This window comes from Amia ocellicauda, chromosome 6, assembly GCF_036373705.1.
Source record: "Amia ocellicauda isolate fAmiCal2 chromosome 6, fAmiCal2.hap1, whole genome shotgun sequence".
NCBI lineage: Eukaryota > Metazoa > Chordata > Actinopteri > Amiiformes > Amiidae > Amia > Amia ocellicauda.
In genome coordinates this window covers 14966351-14988502 of record NC_089855.1, presented here as the reverse complement: position 1 = coordinate 14988502, position 22152 = coordinate 14966351, and the positions used below count along the sequence as shown (strand labels likewise).

The 22152-nt window shown below is 39.1% G+C and overlaps 2 protein-coding genes across 4 annotated transcripts in view; both read right to left on the bottom strand.

The window, feature by feature from the left end:
* tfg (trafficking from ER to golgi regulator) overlaps nt 1-3265 on the bottom strand; it is a 45526-nt gene extending 42261 nt beyond the window's left edge. For all 3 annotated transcript variants that reach the window (XM_066706244.1, XM_066706245.1, XM_066706246.1), the window contains exon 1: nt 3129-3265. The gene's annotated coding sequence lies outside the window, so the exon portion shown is untranslated. The remainder of the gene's footprint in view (nt 1-3128) is intronic.
* Nucleotides 3266-4186: 921 nt separating this feature from the next.
* Nucleotides 4187-21900, bottom strand: adgrg7.1 (adhesion G protein-coupled receptor G7, tandem duplicate 1). The gene is made up of 18 exons (XM_066707592.1): nt 21657-21900; nt 21134-21160; nt 17735-20140; nt 16272-16505; nt 14305-14418; nt 13706-13815; nt 12502-12657; nt 11935-12026; nt 10408-10541; nt 9989-10102; nt 9423-9583; nt 8889-9041; nt 8389-8501; nt 6854-7185; nt 6451-6532; nt 5875-6033; nt 5354-5510; nt 4187-4931 (listed from the first exon to the last, which is right to left on the bottom strand). The coding sequence occupies exons 1-18, from the start codon at nt 21898-21900 to the stop codon at nt 4725-4727; spliced, it is 4995 nt and encodes a 1664-aa protein (XP_066563689.1). The 3' UTR covers nt 4187-4724.
* Between the last annotated feature and the right edge of the window lie 252 nt (nt 21901-22152).

Here is a 22152-nt window from a genome sequence, read left to right as displayed (position 1 = left end):
ACATATTTGCCTGGGTGCAAATAAACTGCTCTATAAACTAAAACCGGTTATGTGCAGCAGAACATGCAAAGTGTATCCACACAGCTTTTCTTTTCATGTTGCATGGCATCATGGGTAAAATTTTAGTGTCAGGGCTTTAAGATCAAATCACCAGATTTACACACACACACACAAAAAAAAATCCTCTTAATTTCATATCCAACAGGCTCCTAAAAGGCAATAACTTATTTTTAAAATCATTTTACAGCATCTTAAATCTTATCCTTAAAAACTGAGTGCATGCCTGAAAGAGGAGAAAAGCAAATAAGTTAATTATTTTTGCACCGATAAAACCATTCATAAAGTTAGGTCTGTGCTGAAATACGTACATTTTTTTAAATGCTGGCATCAGGGTGGGTTCAATCTGATGTTTTTCTTGTTGGGATTTTGTCTGCATTAAGATAAGATACCAACTTTGCCATACGATGTTCATGTCATATACAAAATAAATGACCAAGAGAAAATGCTTGATTGAGGAGATATGTACTGCATATTAATTTCAAGCAGCACACAGTGTGGTTCTTGCATTTCTGTCAACGTGTCACAGAGATCTGTGTCACCAGCTGTTAAATCATAAAGTTGGGGTTAGCAACGATAATGGGTCTAGCCTTGTTAACTGTAAGACATGAAAATGAACAGAAAAAGAAAAGTGAAGGCAGCACTGTGAAATCTGAGTTTTGTATCTGTCCCCTAGTACAATGAAAATGCTTTGAATAATTGATTATCTTCCTTTCTGTCTGTCTTGTTGTTTCCCTTCACCCACAAGAGGACAGTGATGATAACACACAGTAAAGACAATCAGCAACATTGATATGTATTATTTGCATGCATTTGCTGTGGACTATCGCTCCAGCTCTTAATCTAGGTCATTCTGTACTCCTCACAAATCAGCCCACAATCAAGGTTCTGCAGTGTTAACCACTGCACTACCATCTTCGTGTCTGCAAAAGACATAACTGTATGAAGGAGTTTAATGCCACATTCGTGCCCTCAGTGAATGTACAAAGGGAACAATGCTTTCCCAATACGATTCAGAAAATGCACTGGCCTGATTTGCGTCTAGACAAGAATCTGAAGTTAAGCGAGTGAAGTTATTGAAGAAAAAACAAACAAAAAACTAAATAATTAGTACTGTGTTCCCTTGATGTCAGTAGCATTTCTAAACGGTCTACAGTGCCGTTTCAATTATACCACTGACAAAAATAATTCTATATTTGGAAAATGTTAATGGAAGTTGTAAAAATGTACCCCAAAGTCTTGGCTATTATTCACATCTAGCATACAAGTAATTTCTTATTTGGGCTGGATGAGGTGAAGTCAATTTAATTTGCCGATTACCTCATCTGATTCATGAACACTAGATGAGTATCATCAATGTATCACTGGCCACAAAATGGTACATTTTAGGTTATTTCCAATAATTTATCCAAATACATAAAATATCTTGTTCAAACAGGTCAAGCCTAATATCATGGAGAGAGGATAAGACATGGAAATAACAGTCCGGATAATCAACACCAAATTATTATTTCTGATGGGAAGAAATTACAGTCTGCTCAAAAAGGGCTTCTGCCCTGCCAGAAAGGGTGGGGTTCTTAAGATGCATTAAATTAAATGAGACTCAAAGCATTAAAAGCTTGCTGGTCTTATCTCACTGCCTTTCACCACATTAATATGCATTAAGGGAAAATAAATTGCTTCCCCTTCAAAGCCTTGTCATCAGATACCCTCTATCTAAATTCCAGTTAAAAAAAATAAAATAAAAATCATCAACTCTGCTTGGTAGCAAAAGCAGTAGTACAAAAAAATGATTATATGATAAACATCCTTATTATATTTAATGCAAATTAACAGTTTGGACAGTGATGGTCGACAGCTATACAGTATGACGTGCCCAAAGATTTAAGGAGCTTCAGGATACTGCACAACCTATTTCACTACCACTTATAATTTGAGGTAGTTTCATGTGATGGGCTACCTGGCTTCCAAAATACTATGATCCAATTGTAATAAATAAAACATATACTATTATTAAACGTTTAAACTAAATGTATATGATACGTCTAATGCAAATAATAAAGTGGTGAGAAAGAAAAAGTAAGCACAGTTTATCTGGCGATACTCACTTTGAAGCACTTTGCTTAATCTTTACAAACAATATACTTTATGAGATGGTAAGAGGAGAGGGAGGAACCATGCAAGTCCATGCACATCCATTCAACATTTCAAAAAGGCTATGTACCCCCCTGTTTGTTTTTAATCACTTCACATTTAATGCATATCAGTTTATTAAAATAGTTGCACTGAGTGAAAACTACAATGGATAGATTTAAAGTTAGCCGAGTTCAACAGGAAACTAGAGATTGAAAATTAAATGATTATGAGCTAAACACATTTCACATAAATATCTGAAACCAAAGTCTCCAGCACTGAGTCCGATCTGTGCACAATTTAGCCACATTGCTAATCCTGACTTGTATTTCAGGGATGGCCTCATCTTGTGTCATTTTAGATTGTAGATGTTGAAACCCAGAGTATTAAAAACTACCTACAGATCATAATTCGCGTAACGATATATTTCCCAACGTGTCAATCTGCTTAGACAAGATCAGGGTGTGTGAAAAACAAATCATATGTGTCTTCTCTGACAACAGCGAAACAGGCCCTTTTTCCCTTTGTCACTACAGGATATGCGCGTCTGCCAAATAGTCACCCCCGTAGACAACACACGTCGCAAACGCAACAAGAACAGAAAAACGACTTCCTGCGAAATAGTTTCCCAAGCTTTCGTTATCTCACCGGCGGCAGGTGAAAACTGTTTTACAGCTTCATACAACGAGCAGGGAACACGTCATTTCACAAGTTAACGGAGAACATTGTGCACAGTCGGGAAAGTAGGAATTGTGTACCGCGTTAGGGTTTGTAAAAAGTGACAGCACCCTAGATATGCCACATCACACTTTAAATCAAATGAAAGGTTTGGTATTGACCCTGTTGCTCACTTCGGGCTCAGCTACCGTGCTGCTCTTTTAAAATAGCACACACAAATAAATATACTTTGTGTATTTAAAGGCCCGTGATTTGCTTACCTGTGACTTAGGGTGTTGAATCCCGATGTGGGTATTGGTGTTATAGAGGGCCCACTCTCAAGATCCTCACAACAGGAAACCTTTCCAGTCGACCTGGACGTGGCAAACAACGTCCGCGCAGGCGCACTGCACACTATAGACTCCCAGACTCCAAAGCAATAGATTTAGTGACAGTAATGGAAGCAGAGTCACACAGTTAATGAACAGCTAGACGAGATTGATCTTTTTTGATATGCTGTTTAATAATACTTCTTACAGGAAATAATAAAATACACACACGGATGAGTAGAATACTTACTAAAGAACTAACTTAGTAAAATATAGTAATGCAATAGTGATAAAACAAGTACATTTTCATTATTATTATTATTATTATTATTATTATTATTATTATTATTATTATTATTCAATATCTATTGAATATGTGTATGTATTTATTTGTTTGTGTGTTTGTTTGTTTATTTCTTGACAGACAACCTTATCCAGGGTGACTTACAGGACACAAGAGCAATGCAAACGTGAAATGAAAATACAGTAAAAAACTATAAATCAAGCATAGTACAATTACATTTTGAAAGTTACAGCAGTGTATTGGTAAAATATTCAGGTAATATAAAACACAAGTTGTACATCCTAGTTCTAATAGCTAACAAGTGCAGACAAGATGTGCTGAAGTCAGGTAAGAGGTAAAGGGAAGGGGAATAGGGGAAATCACAAATAAACAACAGCAGTACTAGCAATGTAAGAGCAAGCAGTGTAAAGAAACAGTAATATAAAATGCAAAATTACAGGAGTGCTGAACCACTCAGGGGAATCAACTGCTAAATTACAAGAATATATTGAATTAGATGTATTGTGTCATTAGCTTCTTAGTAGTTTCATAGATAGGTGTTAGAAATACAAAACAAAAAATGCATTGTATTGGTGTGATTTGGTAAATAATTTCAATGTATGTCACAATTAAGTCAGCACGGTTTGGCTTTACTATAGTGGTCAAACATATTCCCACAACAACTCAGGTCAAGTTTCAGAAATAAATGACAAATCACTTTCCTATGTTCATTTGTGACTTACAGCAAACAGTTTAATTGATAAATACAGTTGCAACAGATATAGGTGTAACAGCATCAAAATACCCTTACAATCAGTGATGTGCACTAGGGGGGTTTAAGCCCTTGCCCTCCTGCCCCAAAGGGTGCCCCCCCACCACACACAAGTGCCCTCGAGGAGGTGTTTTTCCACAAAGAAAAATGTTTGATTATGGTTTGGAGCTAATTATTAGTTAATTGAATTAGTGTATTAGTGAGTATGAAAAAGTGACTAGTTTTGGGGGAAGGAATCCTATCTTTGTTTGTGCAGAAGAGGTAACCAGAATATAAGGTTTTGTTTTGAGGGGGAAGCTAAAAAACAAAAGTGAAGCCATATTAAAGAGGACTTGTTTCAGATGTAATGAAATGCTGATAGTGGGTATTAAAGAGACAACAAGTAACTGGTGTATTTAGGATAATGTGGTGAATAAATAACAGCAGCTGTATGAGAGTCCTAGAGACACAACAGAGTTGAGCCCTGAGGGTTACAGAGCAACTGACACACTTTTTAAGAACTGGAGAATGAGGATCTGCTAGTTAAAAATTCTTCTGTTGGTCGGTATGTTTCCTTGTGGTTATGACGTTTGAAACTCATCAGCTTGAAAGTCTTTGAGCGTAGGTATATTTCGGGACCACTGGTGGAGTTTATAATCTCTGATACCTTCTTCTTGAACAATGATGTTCGAACAGTGAACAAAATAAATATCTGAAGCCCCTGTGGAGAAAGTAAGAAACAGTTTTAAACAACCAAGTATTTTCTGTTTCTTCTTATAATACTACTACTACTACTAATAATAATAATAATAATAATAATAATAATAATAATCCAGCACTATCTGCAAAATCAAAAGCACCATAGATGATAGATATTATTATTATTATTATTATTAGTAGTAGTAGTAGTAGTAGTAGTAGTAGTAGTAGTAGTAGTAGTAGTAGTAATAGTAGTAGTAGTAGTAGTAGTATCTATAATTATCTATGTGCTTGTGATTTTGCAGATATTGCCAGAACAAAATAACTGTTTTATTATTCTGTTAAGGTGAATATATATTTGAATATAGTTTTAATATAAAGTACATTTACATATCTATTCCTCAAAAATAAGTCAGTGTAGACAATTAGTCGATGTCAACAGACCTGGGTGGAGTTTAAAATGCAGAATATATAGCTGAAGACAACCGAGGACTGGTCATGGTCTATCAGTAAGAGATAGCCCAGTACCCAGGATACTCCCAGCACAACGGCAACAGAAAGGCTGCTGAGGAATTTCTTCAGGTAAGAATTCTTCTTAGTGCTGGAAAAGGAGAGATGCCTTTATATATACTGAACAGTGTCAAATTAGTCAAATAAAACATCTTGCCTACTGGGTTTCCAGATAGACCAAATGTTATTCCTTTTCAATAAGGCACAACATAGTTCTTCTACAAATAAATTATCAACTGTATTTGGTCACTCTTGAGATGCTTTTGAATTGTTAATTTGTTCTGCTAACTACAGCATTGATTCATATGAACACAGAGAGAAGAAAAATAGAAAGCGTATAATCACCTGAATATCTCTCTTCAGTCAATCGATTAACATTGAAGCCTACATTTATGTGAAACAAATAGTCTAATACTAGTTCCTTTATTATCAGTATCCTTGAAACAATTCAGTACCTGTTTAAATTAGGGTTACTGCTGCACAATTCCAGTGTTACACGCACCAGCAGCACCATGTTGAATATTAGGATTAAGGCCACAGGAAGAAGAAATGCCCACAACATCGGCTTTTTGAAGTCAAACTTCCCCTCTCTATCCAGTGCAGCCAGCCAGCAGCTGAAAATATATAAAGTGCAGTGGAGACATCTGAGTAGCAGGCCTAAATTATGAGAAAAATTCAGACTGTGATGTTTTCTGATTTGTTTTAACTCCCTTACTTGTGCACCATTTCACTGGCATAGAAAACTACTATACTGTATATGGCTTGAAGTTGTTATCTGAATTGTGTCGCTAGATGTATTATTATTATTTTTTTTTTTTAACAAGTTGTAACCCCTTGTAATGTTGTGTATATATAGTGTATTGTAGCTTAGATAGATATATAAAGTAATCTTGGATAAAAGCACCTACTAAATGACCATAATCATCAGCATCATCTTCATATACAGCAGGTCTTAAAATGATGTAGTTTAATTTTATACAACAAAATGTAAAGCAATAATTTGTTTACTGAAATGCATCCAGTGTACTCACAACTCCTCCTGGCGATAATCTAATGGGTTCTCCACACGATACAGAACTGCTAATGTTATAGCCACCACCACTGCAGGAAAACCTGGTGAAATATGTTTTCTTTTTATAAGCAGTAGCAACATTTTGTCTTTTATGAAATGCATAAAGTAATACTTAGATACTACATTCCAGAGTAACAATACTGACAAAGCACTATAGTCTGCCAATAAAGGAATGTTTCATGACCAATCTTATTATACAAAGGATTTGTCATTTTTTATTAATTAATACTGTTTTTTTTTTTTTTTCAATAAGAGAGATTTGTCATTTTAATATCAGCTAATAATACAAATGTTTTTGAACACAGACCCTCGGTTTCCTGTTGCCCTGTAGAAAGTGCAAAGGGAAACATGTTTTAACTTACCCCAGCCGACTGCTATTGTGATCAAGCCGAAGTGCTGGGGAGGCTGGCTGAAGACGTTGACTAGGATCATGTACACCTGGACAGCATAGAGCAGTGCCCAGGTGAAGCTGGCCAGCAAGAAGAAGTGTAGCAGGGCTGCTACAGCTGTGCATGGCCCCTTGTCCGGCTCAATGTAAATGTCTGAGTTTGGCAAGACGTTCTCAGTGCTGTTCGTCCTGATCTGAGTCTCTTGATTTGTGTTAGAGATTCCAGCAATGAAGACTATATTAAACATCAGCATAGACATGCAGACGCTCACCAAGAGTACCGTGGGGGTTGTTTTACGTGTCTTCCTGAGAAAACAAAGGAAACATCATCTGAAAATTATTCTCACTTAAGTCTTATGTGTTGGTAGAGCTTTATTTGAATGGAATCTCTTCATGTATTTATATTTACTTGGCCTCTATCGACAGTGCTGCCTACTACTGATCTACTGACCCTAATTTAGGTGTCCCTCCTTGTCTTAAAAGCTGCAATTAGCATGGTTAATCCACATCTGTTTCACAAGTAAATCACAGAGATGTAATGATGAGTCAGGTATTAATTAATTCTGTGACAGGGCAGCCATGTCAAGGCACAGTTATTGGTGGGGGGCGGGATTGCTTCTTGTCAGCGTTGACAGCCTAGTCTCAATTCAGGTGCTTGGCTCCAGGTAGTTAAATGCGGCTGAGGCGTTGATGCAGGTGGAATCTACATTGGGGATGGTTCTACTAGCTGCTTCAATGCAACCACGGTATGTTTTGTATTTTCATTGTGCTTTCGTTCTTCCAATGCATTATTACACATACAGTAGGCTATTATTTAAAATAGGATCAGGTATCTATGTGAGGACTACAGAAAAAAGTATTTAACTTTTCTCCAATGCAGCAAAAATGCAGTAAGCTTAAACAATTCAGGTAGATAGACGAATAATAATAATAATAATAATAATAATAATAATAATAATAATAATAATAATAATAATAATAGCCTACATACATACATATTATTTAATGTGTTTATATGTCTCTCTCTCTCTCTCTCTCTCTCTCTCTCTCTCTCTCTCTCTCTATATATATATATATATATATATATATATACATGCACAAACTTTTTAATGCAATTCTGCCCCTCCGTATAGCCCAATGAAATACGTGGTATAAGCAAAGTTGAAAGAGAGGCTCTTTGGTATTAGTATTACACTACGAATAATGATCAACCATTCAATGGTTGATAACGACCTGCTATGCATGCTAGTAGGCACAGCAGGTACCTACTACCCCATTCAAATGGGACTAAATATGGTTGATAATGTCCATTCAATGGTTGATACCATATGTATCGGCTGCAATGCTTAGGACAGGTAACTGTACAGATTACTGTAGTCAACTTGATAAAAAGTAATGTATATTTTATAATAAGAAAAATATGTGTTATAGATTATTTATAATGGAAATTGAGATATTATTAAGTAATGTAGTTTAATAAATGGAAAAGTTAGGGGGTAGAGTTCTTACCTAGTTACAATCTGGTACAAAATAGTTAGAGACAGTCCCGCCATGGATAGTCCACATCCCACATATGATATCACTTCCAGTGGCTTTGAATAGGTGTAATTCTGTCTGAAGGTCTACAGAAATATATAATTAAACATGCTCAACAGATTCATGATAGTCAAGATGATATCAACATTTAACCAAAGGAGAATACAGCCAAGACTTCTAAGATACTGAATACAATACATCTCTTAGCAGACATCATGATCCAGGGCAACTTACAATATATCACATTATTTTATACATACAATTACCCATTTATACAACTGCAACAGTAATGTCTCCCACCTGGGATTAAACCTACAACCATCCACTCCAGAGCCAGAGCCCTAACTACTACTCCACACTGCTGCCCATAGTACCATTACAGTGAGTACTGTGTACTGTGTAATATTTGACAAAAGCCTTTCAAGTTATGTTTTTGTGTGAATCAACAGTCAAAGAGATACAAATGTTCTTACCATTAGCACAGCAAAATTAGTGGTGTGATTGCACTGGCATTTCAGATACCCAAATGGATCTTTTCCTTTGGAGCAGCCATTTGTGCTCCAGTCTGTAGTACTGTAGTTCCAGAACACACAGGAATAGTCATGCAGGTTGAAATTGGGAACAACCTGTACAAACAGCATATTACAGCATTGAACCACCACAAAGGGTTGTAAGAAAGGCAGCTGAAAACAGCTAATTCTGCTCTCCAAAGTCTGGTGTACAAATAGTCAGAAGGAAAAAATATTGTATAGTCCCTGTTTTCTTGACGGAGCCTAAGAGTGCTTATTTGTGCAAAACTTAGTAACAAAATTCCCACTAAACTAACTGCTTTATTTAATTGACATTCTTTAACAAAAGGAACACATAAATCTGACTGTTGATCACAGATATTTTTAGGGTCTCATTTAGGTATTCCAAAAGGAAAATAACACTAATAAAAAGTGAAATGCCTCCCTCTGGTTCAGGAATGATATTGTCTCAGAACAGATGAAAAAAGGGAGACGTACTTGCTGGCCAAAGAGAAGTTCAACCACATTAAGCATTCCTCCCCTGATGTTTCCAGAGATCACTCTCCTGGTTGAGACTAGATTGCCTCTGTGTGCTCTGGACCTAAAGAATTTATCATTTTGGTAAAGTACAAAGCCAATCTGCCCATCCGTTTTTACACCTGCACAGGAGAGAGATAAGTGTTAACTCACAATCACCTCTTTTGTGTTCAAAATATTACTATACATTCACATTTCATTGCCATATCTCTGAGACACATGGAGCTATATTTAGCTTAACAAAGTATGGCCTATGCAAAATGCACCCTGCTGATTAAATTCAAAACTGTTCCCCTTGAGTTGCCTAGGTGTTTTAATGATGTAACTGTTTGTTACATGTGGAGCATGGCACATAATGGCTGTGACAAAAGGAGTGACTTCTGCAATTCACCATCTAATTGTTCCATCTGGGGTCATAATTTGTAAATGCTTTGAAATCCTCTGCTGAGGTGAAAACTCACTATGAAAATATAAAGTTCTGTTGTCTTAATAATAAGACTTTTTTTTTTCTTTTCCTGTTAACTTGCCTGTAGAAACATTTATAAAAATCCGGACTTCAGCTGCGCTTGAGTTGTCAACTGTCAACTGGGAAGCATTTCTGTCAACTTGAATGCGTTTGGACACCAAAGTGCTAGAATTACCTGCAAGAAAAGGAGCAATGGAGATAGCAAGAGGCTGTGACAGTGCCAGGTGGCATTCCAGGATGCACTGCGTGTCATTCCTGTTCCCCACCTGAGCATCTGGTGCCCTGGCACAGAGTCATGCTGACTGCCGTAATGTTTTGCATTGTAAAGGTGAAGTTTACATTAATGGAATTAATGTGGGACTTTATATTTAGGGGCGTTGATATTCTTATGCTGCTGACTTTGTTGGACTAATATTCACACACATCAAAGCAATGAAAATTAGTGTCAAAAGCAGGCAGTATCTGTGCTGTGTCACTTACTTGCCAGTGCAGTGAACTGTACCCCCTGTGTGGAGCCCTTGATTATGTTCACAGACTCCAAAGCCAGGTTTGGCTGCACCACTTGTGAGATGTTATTTTGGTAAAGAGTGAAATTCTCCAAAGTCTCTGTTAAGCTGAGGGGAATGAAGACAATATTATGAAGGAGATGAAACAGTGAAAACAAGAGAGTGTAATGTTAGGAAAGAAGACAGAGGAGAACATGAATATATCCTGGTAGAAAATGCATATCAAATGTTAGTTTTGAATCCCTTTGTACAGTAGTAAGACTAAGAGCGCTTAAAGCCCACATTACATAATAATAACGTATATATTCCTTTGTTATCATGAAGAATGTGTTTTATAGTTCACTAGATCTGTGTACCAATTACAAATTACGCTCCAATGGTTGTCTTTTAGTAATGTGTGATTTATATTTCTATGCTCACAGATATGTTGCTTCAACCATTTTAATGACTCTAGATACTGTTTAGATATGTGCTTCAAGAGCCAGCTTCAAGTGCCTGTAACAGCAGTGTCCTGACCTCATTGTAATTTTGCAGAGATACTTTTAATCTAATTTCATGCAGCTGAAACCACATCTGAGAAGGCATAATTATAACCATTTGTTATATTATGTCAAATATATACAGTGCCTGTTCTGTGCAAAATGTATAGCACATAGTGCTATTTAGATTGTATATTAACATTTGTAATATGCCCTCCATAAAACAGTTCACAATACAGTACTCTTCTGAAGATGGACACAAGATGGCAGCATTGACACGTGATGTACCTTTTTGGTATATGACTTGACACACAGGATACTTAAATTTCAGTCAGATAATTATTAATCTGCCTCACAATCACATAGCACATATAATTTAATCAATAGCAGCATGTCCAGTTTGCTGACTAGAAAAGTAAGTATGTATATGTATAAATCCTGCACTGGATTCTAGTTTAACTACCTTTATTAGGATGAGTTCAAAACAAGAAATACACTTTTTCCTGTATTCTGCTACATTACAGACACAAGACAACAAAGACTAGAGGTTGGATGCAATGTGCACAGAGCTACTGCTCGACTTCAACATGCCTGTGTAATTGCTACCAAAAGACATGCAGTGCAAACAGAGGGTTTTGTGACTTGGGATGGTGAAATACAAGCTGCAACATCCTCATAAGTGTGATGAGGAGCTATGGTTTATTGTCAATAAATGTAATTGTATTAAACATGATTTTATTTATTTATTTATTTATTTATTAGCAGACACCCTTGTCCAGGGTGACTTGCAAAACATAAGAGCAATATATGCGGTTTTAACATTTCAGTGTTAGAAAATATCTGATTGCATATGTCATTACTGTTCCTAAAAATGAGAATAAGTCTTAAAGTAAACTAAATTACATGACGTCTGATGATTTTGAACAGATTGTGAATTTGTCAATGTTTGTTTTAAAAATGTAACAGATGTGATGTTATTGGTAGCTTGCTTAATTCTTATTCAGTCCCAGACCATAGTTTACCTGTTAACCACTTCACTGTTGTCTGAAGAATACTCTGCATCACTTGCATTCAGTAGTTGGCTAATAGTGGTGACCGCAGCAACTGCTATCTCCTAAATCAAGCAAATTAAATAAATGTAACTGGCTACTGTACATAACACAATATACTATCTAACACTGTTTCTCAGGGCACCAGCACTTAACCGATTAGCAGTTACATCAAGAATAAATAAGGAAATATATTAACTATTATATATAAATATTAAATGTATATTATTAATATATGAATAGTTCAATAACATATTTTTAAATTGCAGAATAGCCATTATGTAAGCTTCTTACTTTGATTGGTTGCCAAATTAAAATAATGACAATTGAGAAGAAAATTGTGCAGATCAAATATTTTACTCTAATACAGGGACAGTGTACTTTGCTCAAACCTACATTATTTTACATGATTTTCAGGTTAATTCTAAATTAAAGAATTATAATGATCATGGATAAAAGTCCATGTGGCAGACTGAAGGTCAAAAACTTGGAACATGGCCATGTATGATACATTTTTGTGTGCTGCACCATTATTATTACCTCATGGAAGTTCGCAGTGCGGAATTCCAGAAACCGTCGGGCAATCTCCGCTGCACTGGAGATGTTCTTAGCAGTTAATCTCTCAGGCTGTGAGGTCAAAATCTGAGTGTTGCTGGCGATCTGCAGTAATTCTTCAACATTTGTGTTGTTGTTAATCTGTTTGGGGGGGTATTTGTACATTAAATCAATCAGAGTAGTAAACCATAAACTATTATCAAGAAAAAGGAAAATAAAATAAAATAAATAAATGTTTATAGGAATGCCCATGGTTCCTTAAACAGAAATCATTATCATAAGTAAACAAACTGTTACGATGTAGCTTTATAATATAAATGCTCTGATGCCAGAACTAGGTTTATAGTCACGTTGATTGTAAATATTGGTCTAGACTGTAAAAGAGTGATGCATTACAGTCAACAATGGTTTGAAATGTCCATTTTGTAAATTCCTATAAAGGTCATGTGGAGTAAAATAGATTAAAACATGAATGTGGTATTCAAACATGAATTAATTAGGAATATGCAGCTATTGTTGTAACATGTGACAAATTAGGCAGCACCCAATCACACTATTTAAAACTCTGATCAAGCCTCTTTAATGGTTTTCATATCTTATATTTGTACGTGCTTGGATGTATCTGTAAGTTAGTTATTCAGATACTACCTACATTCTGATAGCAGTTTTAAAGTAGGTACAGCTTGGAACAGTCTAAATAGATTACCAGCAAATGCAAACTAGGAGAATACTGCCACTACTGTCCTTCTCATACATAGCTCTCATAAGACCACTTTTGATTAACAATGACAACATGCAGATGTCAGAAATTAGTCTTTTCCTTAATAACTAAATATGAAAATTCTGAAGAGCATGTAACAAATACAGATGCTGCTTGCCCTAGCATTTCAAATGTGTACCGAAACATTGTGGTTTTGGAACCTCTATGAAAACTATTATACCATAAATAACACTGAACCACAAGGAATGGCACGAAAGTAAGTACAAGTACAAGAGCATTTATCTGGTCTATAAAGACACAGTGTACTGCTTGTAGTGAATGTAGCAATTCTAGATTAATTTAGAGGCATACCTCCTTTAGTTATGAATATGAATATTTATTGTGAACTAGTCAAATGGTAAGGCTGCAACTGAAGTCTCTTTTCTGAATTGTTCATACGCCAGGCTGAGGAGGATTCAGACAGTTTACCTGATCTGCAAGGTTGTTCAGGTTCGTATCACAACTCACAAATCTGGGCGCACTTAACTGCAAACCTCCAGTGTCATTTGTACACCTGCGAGATGCCTTAGGAATACCAGCTAAAACAGATTATAAATACAGCATTAAAGCAGAGATCCCCAGTTCAGATACTGCATAGTTCAAAGGTGCATAGTTCACAGTACTGTGCCCTTTGATATGGTACACAGCATAGAGAGCTATTTATGGGGACAGACTGTTTTTTCAAGATAGTGAAAATGGAGAAGTTAATTCTTGCTGGTTTTTTCTTTTGTGTCCCACCATCCCCTCAAAAAAAGTTTGAAAATAATGCCCAATATAATTTAATAAAGGATTTGTGTCTCTTTTCTTCAATTCTGTATCACTTTGTGTAACAAAATTATAACTCTTTATCTGGGTATTGCTAAGATATATGTAAATATATGCTCTGTCACATTACACCATGCATGTGTGTAACTAAATAGTTCCAGCATTTATGAGTGTTGGTGTAATCCAAAGTCTACAGGTAGTAGATCACTGTTCTATAAACTACCTGATAATGGAGAAATATCTGTTCAGGGGAACACACATACCATTGGGTCCATTAAGACACGTCTCCTTGGAGTAGCCAGACAAGCCAATCAGAATTCTATCAAAACTGACATTCCCACTGGGAGATTGGGCTGTGCTGCTGTTGCAGAAAAAAGCTGGACGGAATGATATATATAAATTCAGTCTTTGCCGTATTACGTGAAAACATCCAATAACCTAAGATTTGTAGTGTAATTTTATCTCTCACACACTTTCTCTCTGCCTTTAATTAGATGTAAGGGTGCAATTCATTCAGCATGAGGTTTAAAACTGATTTGCTTGTCACTACAATTTTAAAGTGTCTCAAGGTCAAATCTGAATATTTACATTTTTCATTGGACTAAATTATTTTCAATATTTACTGGGTGATTGATATACAGTACTGTGAAAAAGTTTTAGGCAGGTGTGAAAAAATGCTGGAATGTATGAATGCTTTCAAAAATAGACATGTTAATAGATTATATTTATCAATTAACTAAATTCAAAGTGAGTGAACAGAAGAAAAATCTAAATCAAATCCATATTTGGTGTGACCACCCTTTGCCTTCTAGGTACACTTGCACAAAATCAGGGATTTTGTAGGCATATAGTCAGGTGTTTGATTAAACAATTATACCAAACAGGTGCTAATGAGCATCAATTCAATATGTAGGTTGAAACACAATCATTAACTGAAACAGAAACAGCTGTGTAGGAGGAATAAAACTGGGTGAGGAACAGCCAAACTCAGCTAACAACGTGAGGTTGCTGAAGACAGTTTACTGTCAAAAGTCAGACACCATGGCAAGACTGCGCACAGCAACAAGACAAAAGGTAGTTATAGAGCATCGGCAAGGTCTCAGAAATTTCGATTCAGACAGGGGTTTCCAGATGTGCTGTCCAATCTCTTTTGAAGAAGCACAAAGAAACAGGCAACGCTGAGGACCTTAGACGCAGTGGTCGGCCAAGGAAACTTACTGCAGGAGATGAAAGACACAACATGCTTACTTCCCTTCACAATCGGAAGATGTCCAGCAGTGCCATCAGCTCAGAATTGGCAGAAAACAGTGGAACCTGGTACACCCACCTACTGTCCGGAGAAGTCTGGTCAGAAGTGGCCTTCATGGAAGACTTGCGGCCAAAAAGCCATACCTCCGACATGGCCACAAGGCCAAGTGACTCAACTATGCATGAAAACACAGGAATTGGGGTGCAGACGAATGGCAGCAGGTGCTCTGGACTGATGAATCAAAATTTTAAATATCTGGCTGTAGCAGAAGGCAGTTTGTTCACCGAAGGGCTGGAGAGCGGTACACGAATGAGTGTCTGCAGGCAACAGTGAAGCATGGTGGAGGTTCCTTTAAGTTTGGGGCTACATTTCTGCAAATGAAGTTGCAGATTTGGTCAGAATTAATGGTCTCCTCAATGCTGAGAAGTACAAGCAGATACTTATCCATCATGCAATACCATCAGAGAGGCATCTGATTGGCCCCAAATTTATTCTGCAGCATAACAATGACCCCAAACATACAGCGCAAGTCATTAAGAACTATCTTCAGTATAAAGAAGAACAAGGAGTCCTGGAAGTGTTGGTATGGCCCCCACAGAGCCCTGATCTCAACATCATCGAGTCTGTCTGGGATTACATGACGAGAGAGAAGCAACTGAGGCTGCCTAAATCCACAGAAGAACTGTGGTTAGTTCTCCAAGATGTTTGGGCCAACCTACCTGCCGAGTTCCTTCAAAGACTGTTTGCAAGTGTACCTAGAAAAATTGATGCTGAGTTGATCCAGCATTTTGTCACACCTGCCAAAAACTTTTGCACAGTAGTGTACATATAAAATATACTAAAAGAGCAGATGCAACAACAAACAAAGCAGGATATAGGTCTTTATATCAGTGCAATCACATAATTATTGCAGCTATTATTAAATCAAAACTAAATTACAGATTTAAATTAAATTGTTTGTAAATTAATTCATATACTCACGCATCTGACACCTATCCCCATTCCATTCATCAGGACACACACACATTCCATTTTGGTACGTCCCATTGTTCTCACAGGAAGGATTGGGGGACACAGTGGATGGGGACACAGTGGTAGAAGATGTTGAAGGAAAAGTAGGAGGAGCGGCTGTAGTTGTGAAAGGGGTTGATGGAGATGGAGTGGTGGGGGTTGTAGTACTAATAGTAGACACAGTTGTGGTAGTCACATATGAAGCTATTAACAAAACAAATAAATAACAAGAATTAGGGGGAAAAAACTGGAAAAACTTGTTACTGGCCAGCAAGATTTTGCATAAACGGTTTACATTTACCCATGATTTACATAAATACACATTTATTGTACATTACACAGCCCAGATATGCTATGGGTTATGATCTCTTTAGGTATTTCCCAATATTACTAACAACAATGTCTGACACTTAGAAGTAAGAGCTGTTGAAAAGTGGTCAGAGTAACTGAAAATGAGTTATTAATCAGTATGACTAAAACAATGTATAACTGAACAAAGCTCCTTTGTATTTCTAACCATACTAGAATTCGCACACCTGCCACTAGTGTTCAGAAATGTCTCAATCAGTGCAATATTTTTGTTATGTTTGTTTAAACCACACCAAACAATCGAAAAGCATGACTCCTTTATACTAGTAGTTAAACTGTAAACTGGACAACAACCCCAACACTCTGATCCTTACCTGGCACGAACCTTTCATAAAGTTGCCAGAAACAAGACCCCCAAAGTGCAGCAGTGATTATGCCAAATACAACTCCTATGAAAACTCGAGAACTGCAGTGTCTTGTTGCGGACATGTTAAACAAATTGTATCCTTGGAAAACATTGACAGAGCCATTCAGTGAAATTCTGTTAAACATTAAACAAAATTATATTCATCTGAAAGTTCATGTAGTGGAGGGGAGGAGTCTCAAACACTTGAGGCACACCTGGACATTTAATTGGTATAGGAGTTAGTTTTCAGTAGGCAAATGAGCTTTAAATAACTTTATTTTATTTTATAACAATACCACGTTTAATGTTAATACACTTGTATGTGAGACTGTAAGTGTCTGCCAGATGTTACATTTGCTGACTGAGCAGAGATGGGATTGTAGCTTGTTCTGTATCCTCATTGACTGTCAAATCAGACAATAATTCTCTTGGGGCAGGATCATCATCCTTTCATTATGTGTTTGTTTGTTTGGCCAGTTGTCTGCTTGTTCAGTATAAGGATATACAAACATGCACAAACACATTTGCAAAAGTATTGGCAGTGGAACCCTTCAATTGAAACAATATTATTAATTGAGTTTAATAAATATTGTTAATTAAAGTATACTTCTCAAAGGCATATACTGTTATTATTGACTAGATCACTGATCACTGTGTTCAATACATTTTTGTAATGTTATTTCTAGGTCACACACAAATATATAATTAAAATGCTCACCAACAGTTGTAGTGGCAATGTTGCTGGTTGTGGGGGCATTGGTGGTATTTGGAGTGTCAGTGGTAGTAGAAGCATTGGTGGCACTGGAGATGGTGGTAGTGGAGGTGGGGGTGGCAGTGGGGGTTTCGGTAGCAGTGGTAATAGCAGAGTTGGTGGTGGTAGAGGAGGTGGGGTTGGTAGTTTGGCCATAGGTCGTAGTGTCAATAGCAGAGTTGGGGGTGGTAGTGGTGCCATCGGCAGTAGTGGCAATAGTAGAGTTGTGGGTGGCAGAGGGGGTGGGGGTAGCAGTGGGGGTTTCAGTAGCAGTGGTAATAGCAGAGTTGGTGGAGGTAGAGGAGGTGGGGGTGGTAGTTTGGCCATCTGTAGTAGTGTCAATAGCAGAGTTGGGGGTGGTAGTGGTGCCATCGGCAGTAGTGACAATAGTAGATTTGGGGGTGAGGGTGGTAGAGGGGTTGGTGGTGGTAGTGGGGGTTTCGGTAGCAGTGGTAATAGCAGAGTTGTTGGAGGTAGAGGGGGTGGGGGTGGTAGTTTGGTCATCGGTAGTAGTGGCAATAGGAGAGTTGGGGGTGGTAGTGGTGCCATCGGTAGTAGTAGCAATAGCAGAGTTGGGGGTGGTAGTGGGGGTGGGGGTGGTAGTGGGGCCATCGGCAGTAGTGGCAATAGTAGAGTTGTGGGTGGCAGAGGGGGTGGGGGTAGCAGTGGGGGTTTCAGTAGCAGTGGTAATAGCAGAGTTGTTGGTGGTAGAGGAGGTGGGGGTGGTAGTTTGGCCATAGGTAGTAGTGTCAATAGCAGAGTTGGGGGTGGTAGTGGTACCATCGGTAGTATTCGCAATAGCAGAGTTGGTGGTGTTAGAGGGGGTGGGGGTGGCAGTGGGGGTTACGGTAGCAGTGGTAATAGCAGAGTTGGTGGAGGTGGTAGTTTGGCCATCTGTAGTAGTGTCAATAGCAGAGTTGGGGGTGGGGGTGGTAGAGGGGTTGGTGGTGGCAGTGGGGGTTTCGGTAGCAGTGGTAATAGCAGAGTTGTTGGAGGTAGAGGGGGTGGGGGTGGTAGTTTGGCCATCTGTAGTAGTGTCAATAGCAGAGTTGGGGGTGGGGGTGGTAGAGGGGTTGGTGGTGGCAGTGGGGGTTTCGGTAGCAGTGGTAATAGCAGAGTTGTTGGAGGTAGAGGGGGTGGGGGTGGTAGTTTGGTCATCGGTAGTAGTGGCAATAGGAGAGTTGGGGGTGGTAGTGGTACCATCGGTAGTAGTGGCAATAGCAGAGTTGGGGGTGGTAGTGGGGCCATCGGTAGTACTGGCAATAGCAAAGTTGGTGGTGGTGCTAGAGGGGGTGGGGGTGGCAGTGGGGGTTTCGGTAGCAGTGGTAATAGCAAAGTTGTTGGAGGTAGAGGGGGTGGGGTTGGTAGTTTGGTCATCGGTAGTAGTGGCAATAGCAGAGTTGGGGGTGGTAGTGGGGGTGGGGGTGGTAGTGGGGCCATCGGTAGTACTGGCAATAGCAAAGTTGGTGGGGGTGGGGGTGGCAGTGGGGGTTTCGGTAGCAGTGGTAATAGCAGAGTTGGTGGAGGTAGAGGAGGTGGGGGTGGTAGTTTGGCCATCTGTAGTAGTGTCAATAGCAGAGTTGGGGGTGGTAGTGGTGCCATTGGCAGTAGTGGCAATAGTAGATTTGGGGGTGGGGGTGGTAGAGGGGTTGGTGGTGGCAGTGGGGGTTTCGGTAGCAGTGGTAATAGCAGAGTTGTTGGAGGTAGAGGGGGTGGGGGTGGTAGTTTGGTCATCTGTAGTAGTGGCAATAGCAGAGTTGGGGGTGGTAGTGGGGGTGGGGGTGGTAGTGGGGCCATCGGTAGTACTGGCAATAGCAAAGTTGGTGGGGGTGGGGGTGGCAGTGGGGGTTTCGGTAGCAGTGGTAATAGCAGAGTTGTTGGAGGTAGAGGGGGTGGGGGTGGTAGTGGGGACTACAGTAGAAGTGGTAATAGTAAAGCTGATGGTTGTAGAAGGGGTGGGGATGGTAGTGAGGCCATCTGTAGCAGTGGCAATAGTAGAGTTGGTGGTGGTAGAGTGGGTGGAGGTGTTAGTGGGGACGATGGTAGTACAGGTAATAGAGTTGGTTGTAGTGGGGCCATCAGTAGTAGTGGCAATAGCAGAGTTGGTAGTGGTAGAGGCGATGGGGGTGTGGGGGTGGGTGATAGTGGAGGCGCTGGTAGCAGTGGCAATAGTAGAGTTGTTGGTGGTCGTGGTGGTGGGGGTGGGGGTGTCGGTGGTAATGGAGGTGTTGGTAGCAGTGGCAATAGTAGAGTTGTTGGTGGTAGTTGGAGATTCAGTAGTAGTAGGTAAGTCGGTGGTAAAAGCAATGGTAGGGGTGTATGTTGATAAAGAAAAGGATGACAAGGAACGGGGGGTGATATTACTGGATGAGCCTATCAACCAAACAGAAAAAAGACAATAATTAGATCAGAAAAACTGAAATGGGAAGCAGCAGTATGAGTAGTATGAGTTTTTACATTCAATGTTATAAGAGTAACAATCATTGTCTGTTTACCAAGATCGACATGTATTTGTCATCTATCTGAGTGTTTTGTAACTATTGTGAGACAGTTTCTCTGCCTATAGCTGCTGCAGTCATTTTTTAAGAATCCGATCATGGACTGAGTGATACAATGAATACTTACATGGGGTTGTCACATAATAATCACAGCAATTCATAGAATAAGCTTACTGCTTACTGCCTTTGTCTTAGTAGAGAAGGAGGAAAACTCACCTTTTTCTTTGTGATAAATGCATTTTATTCTTAAATTTATGATGTTTTGTTGTGATTATTTGTTGGTTTTCTTAGATGATTCTTAATGACATTTTGTACATTTTTTTTTAATGTTTACAGTCGTAAAGTTTAAAGTTAAAGTTCTGAACCCAATTTGGACTCCTATAATTCATAACTTCTTCCGTGATTGACATGGCGAGGAGATATTGGTGTAACTTTAAATTGCTTCATTATCATACTAAGAAACTTCATATAAAAAAAAAAAACATGCATTGTTTTATGTCTTCGGACCTCAGATCATGTATCCTTGATTTATTTTTTGTTTTTTTACACATTTATTGTGAGCAGGCACCCAGGAGGCAGAAACAATTAAATTATTCATAAATATACTTTTTATTTAAATAAACACAAAGCAAACCACTAGCACATGGGTATGAATTACCAAAACTGAATTTCTCAGGAACATTTATTTACTCTTCTCTCACAGTCGCTCTGTTCTCACTCTACTCCACTGTTCTCTTCTGTAGTGTTGAGGATTGATTGGCCAACCATACATGTGCTGCATTCTCATGCCTGCCAATCAGTCAATTAAGCCTCCCAGACCAGCACAGCAAGTCCTTGTGGCAGGGGGGAGCTCACCCTGTCACACTACCTTCCCCACAAGAAGACACCACCAACCCTAAAAGACAATAGGGGCAGGCAGGTGGGCCAAACAGGGAGATGACCAACACCCTTCAAGGGTCATACTCTGCCGCCCACATGTCGCTCCTTCCTTATGTGAGGGGTGGCCATCTTCTCTGTCTGTCCTTGTTTTCCAGTTTCAGGCAGCAGGGCCATTTGTGGCTGCTCCTGCACCTCTGGGCTTAGCAGCTTGGCAGGCCAGGATGGAAACTACTCTTCCTCACTGAGGGGACAGCCCTTGATCCTCCCCCCACATTGCAGAACAGCAGGGGTTTATTTTACTCTGGGTGCTGGTACTGCAACAGGGCAGCATATGTGGCTGGATTTTGGGTGTTTGGTCACTTCTAACAGTCATGTCCAAACTTCTCACAACCGCCACACCAGTCTGTCTCTCTGTGAGGGCAGGCCGCCCAGTGGTGTGTAGTCTCTGCACACCACTCACACCAGCCACAGAAGTCAGGAAGTTGGGATGTTCTTCTGCCCTCCCTGCCTACTCCACTGCTCCTGGTATTCTGGGACTGTCCTGCTCCCCCTCTTCCACTCACATTCATCCCCCTCACTGGTGCAGGCTGACTGGGGCTCTGTCAGGCCTCCTAGCCCTGCCTTCCCAACATTTTTTCCGGGGTCAGGGAAAGCCACACCTCCAGGCTCCTGAATAAGTAAGTAAGGGTCTGCCAGCATCTCGGCCAGCTTTGCCATCAGTAAGCTAAAGAAGTCTTTCAGCAGCAACTTGTTCATGTTGTGGTGGGTTAAATCACACATACACACACACACACACACACACACACAAATCCTTTCTGGATGCACTCCTGGGCCAAGCTACACAAAATGAATGACCCCACTCTTGATATTATATAACAGCTGGTACACAGAATGTCTACACCCCAAAATGTTCATCTTTTGTTGCCTTATAGCTGGGAATTTAAATGCATTCATATTGTTGTTGTTGTTTTCATTTATCTACACATCCTACACCACAAATTTTAAGTG